At 47.5% G+C, this 15,121-nt stretch overlaps 1 protein-coding gene across 6 annotated transcripts in view; it reads left to right on the forward strand.

The window, feature by feature from the left end:
- Window positions 1–8,315, forward strand: part of Tanc1 (tetratricopeptide repeat, ankyrin repeat and coiled-coil containing 1) — a 233,173-nt gene extending 224,858 nt beyond the window's left edge. For all 6 annotated transcript variants that reach the window (XM_029536846.1, XM_021192512.2, XM_029536845.1 and 3 more), the window contains 4 exons: window positions 1,600–1,691; window positions 3,546–3,692; window positions 4,614–4,714; window positions 5,322–8,315. In XM_029536846.1, coding sequence (XP_029392706.1) covers window positions 1,600–1,691; window positions 3,546–3,692; window positions 4,614–4,714; window positions 5,322–6,753 — 1,772 coding nt within the window. In that variant the 3' untranslated portion in view covers window positions 6,754–8,315. The remainder of the gene's footprint in view (window positions 1–1,599; window positions 1,692–3,545; window positions 3,693–4,613; window positions 4,715–5,321) is intronic.
- The last annotated feature ends 6,806 nt before the right edge of the window (window positions 8,316–15,121 follow it).

A 15,121-nucleotide genomic window follows, 5' to 3' on the forward strand; every position in this document is an offset into this window, starting at 1 on the left:
CTCTCTCTCTCTCTGCCTTCCCACTTCTTCACTTTTGTCTCATTTAATCACAGACATCCAGAAAACTGAAACTGCCCATGACTTTCCTCTTTTAAAAAATGACATATTATTTGTATGCATGAATACAAGTTACACACAGAGGTCCAAGTACAGTTCACAGGAGTTAGTTCTTTACTTCTGTCTCATGGATTCCCCAGCCTTGGAGGCGAGTGCTTCCAGCTGCTGAGCCATATTGCTGGCCTTTAGCTTATAGCATTCTTTCCAGGTAGGTAAAGAACGGAGGCTAAGGGTGATGGACAGTCTGGGATCATGAGTGGACACTCATATCAGGAAGTATTAGTGTCTTGATTTTTGACTGTCGTGATGAGAGCTGAGGCAGCCTGCAGAAGAGAGAGTTTACTGGGGAGTTGCAGTTCAGAGGGTGAGGCCATAGCCATGGCAGGGAGTGTAGCAGCAGGCAGGCAGGCAGGCAGGCAGGCAGGCAGGCAGGCATGGTGCTGGAGCAGTAACTGAGAGCTTAGATCTACCGCAGAAGCATGAAGCTTCAGATAGAACTTATCCTCTAACAAGGCCACACCTCCTCATCCTTCCCAAACAGTTCCACCAACTGGAGCCCAACCAATCAAATGCATAGGCCTATGAAGATTATTCTCCTCCAAAACACACTTAGACTCTGTTTTAAATGCAAATAGACTGAGCATCCATAGCTCAGAGAGCCCTAGATGGTTCTCTGAAGAGCAGCTGCTGTCCTGGAATTGTCAGTGACAGCTTGATGAGAAAGTCGTGGCTCCAGTGCACACAATTTCTGAGAAGGAAGTGCTGAGGAGGTCCTTGGAGCAGGAGCAGGCATACATGGGGGTGGTGTGGAGACCCACATATGTGGCTAGCAGAGCATCACACAGATTCTGCATGGATGCAGAGATTACCGAAGTGCCCCTGGTTTTGTTTGCTCTCCAGGCCCTTTGACCATGAGTAGTTGTGGGTATGGGGGCTACACGGAGAACAATCTGTCCCGGTATTAAGCATTTTCCCATCTTTACCTTGATCCTGTACATAAGTAGTGGGGATGCCATCTTTTTACGTGAAAAACAGCAACAACAGGAACAAACAAACACGGGAGTGGCCTAGCAGTGTCCCAAGGCGAGGTCAGGGGCGAGAGAGAAGACTATAGCCAGTGTAGACCAAAAGAGAAGCTAGACAGGGATGGGACAGGGGACCCAGGCTAGGACCTCAGAAGAGTACAGGGTCCTCAGGACAGTGGCCTCCCACTATACTGGGTGTTGCAGGAAATGAGGAAGGAACCTTTGAGGGTTTAATGCTGTCCATGGAAGGCGAGCACCTTCATTTCTGTTAGCAGAACTAAGTAAGGAAAGCTTTTGTGGGCATCGGTGATTCCTCACGGGGGCTACCGTGGATACAATAGTTGAGACGCTTTAACCAGCTTGCCAGTGCCCTGCAGCCAGAAGCACTGAGACCCAGACCAGCACTGGCCCTGCTATGAGTTCCTGCAGCGTGTACTGGGGGGGGGGGGGGGGCTGCAGAAGAGAGCTGCTCCTCGGGGCCGAGGAAGCACCCCTGACAGCCTGTTTTATTTTGCAGGAAATGCCGCTTGGGCGATGGCCACTTCCAAGCCTGATATTTTGATTATACTTTTGCAGAAATTGGTAGAGGAAGGAAATGCGATGTACAAGGTACGTGGCTCGTCTCCCGTGCTGTGGCCATGCAGGGCAGGAACTCTGCAAGAATGGAAGTCCCAAAACGTTCCAGCGTGACCTCTTGTCTAGATGCCTGTTCATCTCCAAACAGCGGGACCCTAATGGGAAAAAACCTCTCTGTGTTTGAGGACAGTTGTTACTGATACTCCAGGCGGTGGCTAAGGCATGCGGGAGAGCCACTGCAGGGTCAGCTGGCATAGCCAAGTCCCTTGGCTTTCCCCGCCTTTCAAAGTTCCAGTTATGGCCCTGGACCTAGTCGGGAGGTGCATGACAAAAGGCACCAAGAAGCATTTACGGTAGGAAAGGATGTTGGAAAGAGTATGGCGCAGGAACTGCAGTTGTTGGCCGCTAAGCCTGGCAGCCCAACCCTGAATCCCAGGCCCTGCTGATAGAGGGGGAAACTGAGTCTTATAAGCTGTCCTCAGAATTCTACATGTGTTCTGTGGCATGTGTGTGCCTACCTCACACAAATGTATACAAAATAAATAAATCTTTAAAAAGGAAATTAAAACCATCCAGTATCACCATGATCCCTCCCCCCCTACCTTTTACCTTTCAGATCTTAATTCTTCAAATTTGGGCATTTTTTAAAGTGTTTTTACTGATATTTTTTACTTAATATAGACAAGTAATAAATTCTCAGTTACTCAAAAAGATAGTTAATTTTTTTCCAGTTCTTCCATGGTCCCCCAGAAATGGAAATAAGGCCCACAACTTTATAAATTTGACTTTAAAATTTCTCCAAAGAGCTGTCAGTTTAGCTCCATGGTGGGTGGGCAGTAGTGTGTGCTTCAGGCTCTGCGGTGTGTGTAGACTAGCCTGCCCACTGCTGGTTCAGAGGTAGTCATGGGTTATAGATCCACAGGCAAGGGAGTGTGGCTGTGCCCCAGGACAACTGTAAATACACGCCTGTGGGTGGGGGGTGGCCACACCTGGGTTAGGTAGCAGGGTAGGTCATTTGCATAGATGACTGTTCTTTCAAGAACCTGTAATTAGGTAGAATTAAGAGTATGGGGGAGGGACCCAAGATTATGACCGCTTTAATCCTTTTCACTACTGGGGAGATTTATTTGCTATGTTCTTGCTTCTTTTTTGTTGCTGTTGGTTTTTTCATAGTAACAAATAACTAGGCGTATAGCATGACCCAGCAGGGTTCCCGGCTTGAAGTCGGTTGGAAATTGAGTTCAGGGTGTATACTGTTGTGGCTTTGAAGTGGTTTTAATATAGATTCTGCTAGGTAATTATGTCAGAAATATCAAGCCGTTTCCAGCAGGCAGCAGTTCCCGCTGTGCAACGAGGCTGACAGAGCAAATGGGTTCCTTTGGCCTTGAGAGTGGTATGCTGTGTGTGGCGCTCAGTTTTAAAGCCAATTCTTCGGTGCTTCTAAAAGAAAAAATTACTATTCTACACCAAGCTGCAGGTTTATCCATGAGGTGCTACCTGCCTTAGAAACTACAACATTTTTTTTTCAATCCGGTTTCTATTATACTTGAAATTAAAATGTATTTCAGAGAAACATGATTCTTGAAATAACGGTGAAATTAGATGTGAGAAGATAACTAGATGCAGAAGGTGGAGACTTAGTGAGGTTGTTTTTTGCAGTTCGCAAGCACCTTCTTGCTGAGCCATCTTTTTCCTTGCCATGTGACAACCTGTGAGGACGATGCAGTCTGAGATCGTTCAGACTCAGACCCGGTTCCTACTAAGACACCTGTCATCCGGGTCCTTTTCATGCGCCGTGAAGATTTTTTACATGAATGGCCTTCAGCATGGTGGTTCATCTTAGAGTCCCCTGGGAAGGAATAACTTTGTGTGCTTTTCGAATCGTAGAAAGGGAAGATGAAGGAGGCAGCCCAGAGGTACCAGTATGCCTTGCGGAAGTTCCCCCGGGAAGGACTCGGAGAAGACATGAGGCCATTCAATGAACTGAGAGTCTCCCTCTATCTCAATCTGTCGCGATGCCGAAGGAAAACAAACGTAAGCCGGGAGCTGTTGTCCTTCCCAGTTCTTTGGCAGTAGGTGAGGGCCAGGCCCTCGGCCCAGTCTTGTGACTGACTGGGGTGCTATGGGGGTCCCTGCTGCTCTCAGGGACCTCTCATAGGTCACAGCCACATCCACCTCACCAAATGCTGATGGAAAGCACTTGGGTTGATAGAATGTGCTTAGGTCGAATTTCCTTTGCTTCAGTAAAATCAGCAAATGCAGGCTGTGCCCGTCCCTGCCAGCTGTGTCTGCCAGGTTATCAACAGTTGAGGATCTTTTCTCTCCACATTCAAGAAAAGTCCAAGACAAGTGTCCATACAGTTGACCTGTCTTGTGGTCCTTGGGTTTGCTTAGTAAATACTCCCAGTTTATAACCAGTAGTGGTCAACTTGCACTTTGTTAGTAGTAGACATTTTGTAGTTCTTCCTACTGATGTTTGAACTTCACCCCACTCCAGCCTCACCCCCAGCTCCACCCCGACCCTTAGCCCCACCCCCACCACAGCCCCACCCCTAGCCCGCTCCCAGCCCCACCCCTAGCCCCACCCCTAATCCTAATCCCGCCCCCAGCCCGCTCCCAGCCTCAGTGTAACTCCTCTGCCCTGGGGGCCCACGCCTGGCCTACACACAGAAGGGGCTCTTGGCCTGGCCCATCCCCTGCTGACTTTGCCTTCTGTGTGCAGCTGTGCTGCTTTCTCCTGAGCCATAATTGCTGCTTCTGTACTGGATGCTTAAGGACAGTCATAAGCTCTGATTATGTATCTTAAACAAGTGCGGGGGAGTGGGGTAAGGGAATGTGCCTGCCCTGCCCCCAGGACCCCGCAGGGCCCCATGCTCTGCTACCCTTAGGGCAGAGCTCCTAGGAAACAGCCCTGTCGCAGTGCTGCTTCTGACTTTGTTTAACCATTGCTACCAGGACTTTGGCTTGGCAGAAGAATTCGCTTCAAAGGCTCTGGAATTGAAACCCAAATCCTACGAAGCCTTTTATGCCCGGGCAAGAGCGAAAAGGAACAGCAGGTACTGGCTGGGGTCACCCACGTGACTACTGGGGCATTTCTCTGGGAGGTCAAATCTGCTAGTTGAGTTTGAGGGTGTTTCCCTTCATCGGAGTTATTACACACTTCTCATTCCTTTCAATAAAAACCAGTGGCTTCCAAGAGGCACGGCCGTGGGTGTTACTATTAGTGGCTAACGTTCATTTTCTTGACATTCTGGTATCTTCCCCACTGTACCAGAACACCTGCTGAGCTCTTGTGTCATATGAGACAGACAAAGAGGGGTGACAGAGGAGCAGATGAGGTTGTCTGAACTCTGAGTTAGAAAGGGACATGAGGAGGGTCAGAGAGGGCCTCGAGCAGAAACCAGTGCTTAGAGGGACAGCATTCCGGCACCCTCTGCCCTGGCGTCTTTATAGATAGATCAGAGGCCCAGAGTCACCAAGCCCTGGGTTAGATAGAGTACAGCACTGTTCTCAGCTCAGCAACTCTGGGCCAACCAGGACTTACCCAGCAAGTCCCTGGACCTCCCACCTTTCCCTTTGAGGACAGCTAGCTTAAGGACAGTGCATCCAGAGAGAGCCTGCTCAGATGTGGCCTCTAATCTTATCTTACACTTTCATACGAAGGCAGTTCCTGGCAGCTCTGGCTGACCTGCAGGAGGCTGTGAAACTCTGTCCCAGCAATCAGGAAATCAAGAGGCTTCTGGCCCGTGTTGAAGAAGAGTGCAAGCAACTCCAGAGGAACCAGCAGCAAAAGCAGCAGGGTCCCCCGCCAGCTCCAGCCAATGACTCGGACAACGAAGAGGATGTGCCAGCCTCTAGTTTAAAGGACCACTTCCCCACTGAGGAGGCAGAAGAGGAAGAAACCTCTTCTTCACAGGAAGAATCCATTTCCCCGACTCCCAGATCCCCACCACCACCATCTGCCCCTTCCCCGTATATCCGCAACCTTCAAGAGGGATTACAGTCCAAAGGCAGGTCAGCGTCCCCACAGAGCAGGGCAGGAATCAGCAAGTCCCTGAGAGAGACTGTAGCTCAGTCCGGCTTGGTTATGCAGCCTACCAAACAGGCACAGATAGTGAAGACCAACCAACATCTGGGTTCTGGGCAATCTAGCATGAGAAACAGTAACACAAAAATACGAGTCTCTTCTCAGAACCCTCCCCCGAGTCCGATGCCGGCTAGAGTGTCTGCAGCCCCTGCCCCGAACAGAAGCCAGCATTTAGAGGGAACAGGTCCCTTCACTGCAGGAACTGGTTGTGGCCACTTCGGGGATCGGCTGGGCCCCAGCCAGAGCCTCCAGCTGCAGCGCAGTGAGAGTGGCACTGCATATCCTCTACCGAGCAAAGTCAAAGCCGCCGAGAGGCTCCTGGCTCACGCCTCTGTGGCCGTGGACATGGCTCCTCCAAACCAGGGCGGACCAGTGAGCTGCAGCGATGTGCGGCACCCGGCTTCCCTCTCTAGTTCGGGCTCCTCTGGCTCTCCGTCCAGCAGCATAAAGATGTCAAGTTCCACCAGTAGTTTGACTTCAAGCAGTAGCGTTTCAGACGGATTCAAGGTCCAAGGACCAGACTCTCGGATCAGAGATAAAGGTACAACCCAGGTGCAGGGTGGCACTGCCGAACACAGGCCCCGCAACACTCCGTTCATGGGCATCATGGACAAGACCGCCAGGTTCCAGCAACAAAGCAATCCTCCGAACCGCTCCTGGCACTGCCCGGTGGCAGAGGGGCTACTGACAAACACAGCCACTGCAGCTGGTCTGCAGTCTAACTCTGAGAAGCCCACTCTCAAGCCGGGAGGATACTGTAGCCAGGCCAAACCGTGTTCAGCTCCTCCCCTGAGCATGGGTGTCCACAATGGGGCTCAGGTGAAGGAGCTGGAAGAGAACAAGTGCCAAATTCCAGCCCTCTGTCAAGACACCAGGATAACTAAGGGGGTTCCTCATCTCTACCCAGAGGGCGTCTCTAAGCAGCCACTTCATGTCAGTACAGAAGCCCATAGGAGCCACCTCACTTCAGCGAAACCAAAGCGATCATTCATAGAGTCCAATGTGTGAGCCTTAAGCAACCCCTGTGTAGAATCTGGAGGCAGTCTGTTGGCTCGTGGTAATAAATAATGTCTTTTTTTTTCGTAATAAAAATTACATGTTAGCCATATTTTCCACCTCTTGGGTGGATCTGATGCCATTGACATATTAAAACTGTAGGATAAAACTATAGTAGCTAGAAATCAGCCATAAGCAAATGTACTAAACAGCATTGAACACTGTTGTCAGCTTATATCTGGCGATTTAAAGGCTGCCAAGAAGACATCAAAGGATGCCGTTCTCCTGGGAGATTATTTGGTTTGCTCCGTGTAAAAGCACATGTACTTAGAGAAGAAGGAAAAAAAAATCCACTGGTAAAAATTTTTAACTCCTGACATAATATCTGGAAAATTCTGGAAAAGATGGGGAGGGGGGTTGTTTAAGTTACAGATCCCTTAAGTCAAACCTGTCCTTACATATACGTAAAAATCGCAACCTGAGTGATTTCTAGCTGGATATTAATGTGACTTTTATCTGCAAAATACAAGCACAGCCAAGTATCTTGTTGGTTCCTCGAGAGGATCAAACACCTACTTCCATGATATGGTCATTTGTGGAGTATTTTTATAGCCCCCTTTTTAGAACTATACTTATGTTTCACCATGTGGCTGATAAGAGAACAGGCTAGCTAGAATTTTGATTGGTGTCCAGATCAGAGTTGTGCAAAAGTACCAAGATGAGCACTCTTAGTGGCGGCTACAAATTAGCTCTAACTGATTCCAAGTATTCTGGACAGTGACGGTCCCCAAAACAAGCCTCTAATGTCCTCTAGGAAAAGTGTTCAGACAGGACCCTTGAGGTCTGGGTGGCAGTTTTGATTTCCTTACGCAGCCCGTTATTTCATAGTCATGTGTCATATATATATAAATAGCTAGCCCGTTTTATTCAGGCTTGTAAATATAACTCAAAGGAAGTTCATCTAAAGACAAACAACAGAACCCTGCCATCTCTCTGCATGTTCTTTGTATACTCCATCATGTTGGTTGCCGCACTGAACGATGCATTATCACGGCTTGTAACAGTATACCCGCAATGGCACTTTATCTCCCGTGTATGGACACCTCTGAGGTGCTACTTAAATCCAAGTGACATATTTTTCATCTGTAAAGATAAGGTACAGGAATGAACCTTGGCTTAAGGTATTTTTATATGAAAATGGTGTTATTGGAAGATGTTCAAATGCTGGTTTGAGAGAGGTGGGGGGAGCATTTTATATGTTGAGATGTGAAATGTATTTTCTAGAATCGGGGAGAAGGAAGTTCTATATTTGCAGAATGCTCCTATGAACATCATTAAGGTTTTGTACGAAAAGGAACCTTGCCGCGTCATTTAGTGTGTCTGTTCCTGTGTGCAGAGTGCTTTGTACAAACAGCTAGGCCGTTTTTATAAGCTCTCTCTGAGTTCTGCTCCAGTTACTATGGCTTATTTATTGTTTTCCTTAATATTTGTGACAGTCTTACTCTTTCGTTATGTAGTTTGTTTCTGCACAACTACTGTACTTTTTCCACATGGAATAAAAACCATTACTCCAAGTGGGTTGGCATTCGTTGCTCAGCAGGTAAGCAGGCTCTCTGCCCATGGCTCTCTGCCTCAATTTGTCACCCTAAAGAGTAAAAAGCACTTTTAATACACCAACAGCACGTGTTTCATTTTAATTTCTGAATAAGGTGGGAGCTTCTAGAAATTCCAAAGTACTCTAGTCTCATGATTAGTGATTTTTGCCTTAAATAGGAAAAATGCACGGGATGAGCAGTGCAGACTAATGGGTCTCGCTGGACACAGTCACCTGTACCCTGTAACCACCAGTGCATGCTGTGCCCTCTCAGGACAGCTGTGTCTTCCAGCACATTTGCAGTGTCTTCCCATTGAAACTGTCTGTCTTTATGACCACAGATTTGCCTCAAACCGTGTAATTTTATATTTATATATTTTTCATTTAAAAGATTTCGAGACTTCCCAAATGCATACTGTATTCACCCTGTCTCACATGGTTCCCTGTTGTCCATCCAAGTCCTCCTCCTAAAGCGTCCCCATGCTCACTCAAACTCATGACCCTTCAGCTATTGTCATGCACACACATGCATGGGCACATACACGTGCCCCTAACCTGCGGAGTCCAGTTAGTATTGCTCAGATGTAATGCTTTTAGGGATGGATAGCCCATTGGGGAGCTGGCCCCTGGAGAAGATGACTACTTCTCTCAGTAGCCTGTAGCTCATCATCCAGAGGAGGAGATACTGTGAGATTTCCCTCATCATTGTTGGCACATTTCTGGGTTTTTCTTTTCAAGTACTTTTTAAAAACTTTTTTTTTTTTTTGAGAATTCCATACTTGCGTATATGACCGCTCCTCCAGTTTCCCTCCAGCTCCCTGCATCCCTGTCAATGGCGTGCCATCGGGAACTTCATGGTTTGTTTTGTTTTTACTAGCATACTAAGCTCAGTTAGTGCTGTGCGTGGGTGTGGGGCTCTCCGTGGAGCAAGGGAACCTAACCACTGCAAACACCTTCTAGAAGATTCTCCCTCCCTTGGCAGCTGTCACCTGCCAGGAGAGGGTAACTTGGAATCTGAAGCTCAATACTAATTTAGGTTACTGTTTTGTTGGTGATGTTGTTTACAAACCCAAGCATCTCTAGTCCTCAACACTATTTTAAAGGTAAGACACAAGAATGGGCCAGGAGGGCCAAAGTAGGGCTGACTATGTCTTGACTATCCTGTTCAGTGAGCAGCCAGCGTGTGAGGAGAGACAGCATTACAGTTGCTGTTCTGATTTAGTTTGGGGTTCATTCAGGTCAGCGTCAGGACGGTCCCAAGCTCCCCCAGAGGACTCTCCTCACCATGGTGCCCTAGCACACCTAGGATCTTAGGATCACTTGTGAGTGGACCACAACATCTGTTCCAAAACAACTGGGAGTGGCTTGTGCCAGCAGGAACAGGGACACAGGAAACCCGCCCGACCAGTTTGTTCTGGCCGGGCGTGAGCCCCGTGCCATCTTGGGCACAAACTGGGCTGACGGTTCTAAGGTCCCCAGAGGACTCTACATGCTGCAGGTGCCCTAACATATGCAGGATCTTAGGATCACTGAGGAGTGGGCTCTGACCGCAGGACTCAGGTGAGATCGCCATCTTGTATCCGGGGTCTCTCAGAGACCAGTCCACGCAGGAGAGCGCGTGGGCCACAGAAGCAACAGAGCTTCTTGGACTGGGTCCCTTCGGGCCTTTATCTTCAGCCAGGAGGCAGAGCTGAGCTCCAGACCTCTGTGCACCTTTCCTGCCAGAGGAGAGCTTGCCTGCAGAGAGTGCTCTGACCACTGAGACTCAGGAGAGAGCTGGACTCCCAGGACTGCTGACAGAGGCTAACAGAATCACAGGAGGATCAAGCTCCAGCCAGAGACAGCTATTAACAACTAACGCCAGAGATTTCCAGATGGCGAAAGGCAAACGTAAGAATCTTACTAACAGAAACCGAGACCATTCGGCATCATCAGAACCCAGTATGCCCACCACAGCGAGTCCTGGATACCCCAACACTCGCAAATGCAAGATTTGGATTTAAAATCATATCTCACGATGCTGGTAGAGGATTTTAAGAAGGGCATTAGTATCTCAAAGAAATACAGGAGAACACGGCTAAACAGGTAGAAGTCCTGAAAGAGGAAGCACAAAAATTCCTCAAAGAATTACAGGAAAACATTGCTAAACAGGTAGAAGATCTTAAAGAGGAAACACAACCAAACAGGTGATGGAATTGAACAAAACCATCCAAGATCTAAAAAGGGAAGTAGAAGCAATAAAGAAAACCCAAAGGAATTAGAAACCCAAAGGGAGTTTCTATCTCTGGAGACAGAAACCCTAGGAAAGAAATCAGGAACCATAGATGCAACAGAATACAAGAGATGGAAGAGAGAATCTGATTTAGTTTAGTGGAGACGGTACATGTGCATTATCCAGGGAGGAAGCCCTGGGAAGCCCCAATCAGAGGCACTGATTGGGCCCTGCTCCCACCTCCCCCTGAAACAAGCGTGGCCCACCGTGTCCAGCAGGGGCCGGGTCGTGACCCTTCTGGTGATGTGGTCTTGAATTAGGTGTTAAAGAGAGAATTGTGTGGTATCTTCTCTTTATATAAAAAGCGCTAAACTTTAGTTTTCAGGGATTTTACTTTCTAAGCATCTAAGACATCTAAAAAAAATGCTTTTCAATTAAATTGCCCTTTCTAGCATCGGCTTTCAGTGATTGTTACCTTTTATGCAAAAAGTTAGCCAAGCTTCCAGCAAGTGTGTGTGTGTGTGTGTGTGTGTGTGTGTGTGTGTGTGTGTGAGAGAGAGAGAGAGAGAGAGAGAGAGAGAGAGAGAGAGAGAGAGNGAGAGAGAGAGAGAGAGAGAGAGAGAGAGAGAGAGAGAGAGAGAGAGATATGCTTTAATGGTGACTCTCTTTTAAATTAAAATGTTAAAGATAACAATTTCTAGATTTCAATGTGAAGCACCACTCTGTAGAACCCATTTTTGCCTGTTCGGCTCACAATGAAACTGTAGATCATGTAGAATAAGATATGTGGCCTTCTACAGTAGGAGATGGAGGAAGGGGTCTGCCTGGGAAAAGGAATACAGTTCAGCATCTGTCCAGAGGCTCATAATGCAGAGGCTACAAAGAAAGCACATTGCTTTGGCAGGTAGAGTTGGCGATTTTCTGTAAAGGCATTTACTCACTGTGTGTTCATGAAATAGGAGAAAGTAAATGGTGTTTTTACATCATTTATCCCAGATTTCTTTTTTGTTTGTTTTGTTTTGAGGGCTGGGTTGCTCTGTGAGGCCCTAGCTGTCCTGGAATTCACTCTGTAGACCAAACTGGCCTCAAAGTTAGAGATCCCCCTGCCTCTGCTATCCAATGGGAATAAATGTGTGTGCCACCACCACCCTGCTTTTTTTTTTTTTCCCTTTTCTTTCTTTCTTTTTTCTTTTTTAATTTCTAAGTGGTATTTTATTTATGCACAGCAGACTGGGACAATCTTGTGATTAAATGTCCACAATGCTTTTCATTTAGAAAATGCTTCTAAGGTGTGTTTATTTTATTTATGTGATTATTTTGTCTGTCTGTTTGTCTGTTTTCTTTGTGTGCCCCTGGTGCTTGTGGAGACCAGAAGAGGGCACTGGATTCCCAGGACCTGGAGTGGCAGCTTTGCAAACTGTGTGGACTCTGTAAATTGAACCCTAGTCGTAAGGAAGGATAGCCAGTACTCTTAACTGCCGACCACTTCCCCAGCCCCTCATTTATAAGATTTTCTAATTTCTTATTCTCGGTGGTGCTCTGTGAATGATAGAGCAGTTCCCTCTGGGCCATCCCACAGGCCTTTTAAAAATTCATTCAGTTACTAGTTTGTATATTCACCCATACATTCACGTTGTTTGAGACAAGGTCTATTTATTTATTTACAGCCCAAACATTTCCCCCTCATAGGGTCTCTCCCAATCCCCCTCTCCTCTGAGATCCTCCCCCTCCCCCCCACACATACGTACACGCACACACGCGCGCACACCCAGTCTCTGCAGGGATAAGCATAACCTCTCCTACTGAGGCTGACAAAGCGGACCTGTTGGGGAACGGATTCCACCGGCTGCTTTGGAGACGAAGCTGCTTGACTGCTACATATGTTCCAGCAGCCTTGGTCCAGCCTGCGTATGCTGTTTGGTTGGTGGCTCAGTCTCAGCTCCCAGGGGTCCAGGTTAGTTGACTTTGTTGGTCCTTCTCTGGAGATCTATCCCCTTTAGGACTTTAAATCCTTCCTCCAGGTCTTCCAGAAGAGTCCCCGACGTCTGTCCAATGTTTGGCTGTGGGCATCTGCATCTGTCTCAGTCAGCTGTCTCAGAGGGCAGTTATATTAGGCTCTTGTCTATAAGCATAACAGTATCACTAATAGTGCCAGGGATTGGTGCTTACCCATGGGATGGGTCTCAAGTTGGCCCAGTTATTGATTTATTCCATCTTTGTCCCTGCATTTCTTTTAGCCAGAACAAATTTGGGGTCGAAAGTTTTATGGGTGGGTTGGTTGGTGTCATTATCCCTCCACTGGGGGTCCTGCCTAGCAACAAGAGCCTTTTCAGGTTCTATATCCGCACTGTTAGGTATTTCAGCTAAGGTCACCTGCATTAACTCCTGGCGAGCCGCACACACCCCACACCTACTCCCACCCCATCCCAGGTCTCTGGGACTTCCTAGAGACTCGCCCCCCCCCCCCAGCTGCTGATTTCCATTCTCCAGGCTTTCTGGCCTTCCCCTGTTTCTCCCTACACTTGATCCTGACACTCCCCCACCACACCCCCATTTCCCTCTCCCACCTAGTTCCCTCCCTCCACCTGCCTTCTATGACTAGTTTATTCCCCCTTCTAAGTGAGATTCAAGCCCCTTGGCCTTCCTTGTTTAGCTTCTTTGGGTCTGTGGGGTATATCTTGGGTATCTTGTACTTTTAGGCGAATATCCATTTAATCAGTGAGTACATACCATGCATGTGTTTTGGGGTCTGGGTTACCTCAACTCAGGATGATATTTTTTAGTTCCATCCATTTGCCTGAAAATTTCATGATGTTCTTGTTTTTAATAGCTGAATAGTATTCCATTGTATAAATGAACCACATTTTCTGTATCCATTCCTCAGTTGAAGGACATCTGGATTATTTCTAGTTTCTGGCTATTAAGATTAAAGCTGTCATGAACATAGTGGAGCACACATGTCCTTGTAGTGTAGTGGATATATGCTCAGGAGCAGTATCAGCAGTGCAGGCTGCTCTGAGATTCTTGGAGTAGACAGGCTAGGTGCAAATACATGAAGACGTGCCACTGAGCCACTGAGCACTAAATTACAGGCAGCGCCTGTAACAGGTTGTTTCTTTTATGAGTACAGAATGGGCACGCATCCAGAGCTAGTCTGCAACTCACACTGTGGACCATGCTGGCTTCCAACTAGTAATACTGTACCCTTAACATGATCAAGCCAGACTCACTTGAATAAGATGAGCAGGGACTGCCCTGTGGTGGTGGCACCCATTTTTAATCCCAGCACTCAGGAGGCAGAGGCAGGTGGATCTCTGAGTTCAGCCTGGTCTACACAGTGAGTTCCAGGATAGCCAAACCCTGTCCCCCTCAAAAAACAAACAAAAAATTAGGGCTGGTGAGACAGCTCAGTGGTTGAGAACACCGGCTGCTCTTCCAGAGGGTCCCAGGTTCAATTCCCAGCAGCCACTTGGCAGCTCACAACTGTCTGTAACTCTAATTCCAGGATATCTGGCAACCTCACACAGACACACATATAGGCAAAACACCAGTGCACAGTTAAAAAAAAAAAAAAAGGCAAGGGATCTCTGTGCGCCACCTTAAAGTGCATATCATCCCTGCAGGTTGCTTGTGGGTAGATTCAGTGGTGTCTCCATGGGGTGACAACCTCCAGGGGGTCCAGCAGCAATTCTCCATGGTCTTCTCTAACGGTTTTTGTTTGCTTGCTCGATGATTTGTGTGTTTTATTAGAGACAGGCTATCCCATGTCCTAAGCTAACCTTTAACAGGTTTTGTAGCTCAAGGTGACCTCAAGGTCCTCCTGCCTTGCTCTCTGAAATGCAGAGTTGCAGGAAGATGCCACCAGGACTCACCTGTGCCAAGAAAGTCTTAAAAACTTCTGGAGTCAAACACACCTTTTCTAAAGCTGGCTTCCAGACTTCTCAGATTCCTGATTCTCCACCTATAGCGTCTATATAGTGTTCCAAACCGACCTTATCTCCAGTTCTGACTTTCTAAGGCACCAGGACACTTACACAAATGCAAAATGAAGTTGAATACAATCATTTTTTTTTTAAAGATTTTATTTATTTATTATATATAAGTGCACTGTAGCTGACTTCAGACACTCCAGAAGTAGAGAGTCAGATCTCGTTAAGGATGGTTTTGAGCCACCATGTGGTTGCTGGGATTTGAACTCTGCACCTTTGGAAGAGCAGTCAGGTGCTCTTACCCGCTGAGCCATCTCATCAGCCCCACAATCATTTTTTGTTGTTGTTGTTTTATTTGTTTTTGAAAAGGTGGTCCCAATGTAACCCTGCCTGGTCGGAGCTCACTGTATAGACCAGGCTGGCCTCAGCTCATGGAGATTTACCTGCCACTGCAGGGACAGGGGCCTGTGCCACCACACTGAGGTAAAATGATACCTTAAAATATTATCCCAAGGGCTGGTGAGATGGCTCAGTGGGTAAGAGCACCCGAGTGCTCCAGAGTTCAAATCCCAGCAACCACATGGTGGCTCATAACCATCCATAACAAGATCTGACGCCCTCTTCTGGAGTGTCTGAAGACAGCTA

Source organism: Mus pahari, chromosome 3, assembly GCF_900095145.1.
Source record: "Mus pahari chromosome 3, PAHARI_EIJ_v1.1, whole genome shotgun sequence".
NCBI lineage: Eukaryota > Metazoa > Chordata > Mammalia > Rodentia > Muridae > Mus > Mus pahari.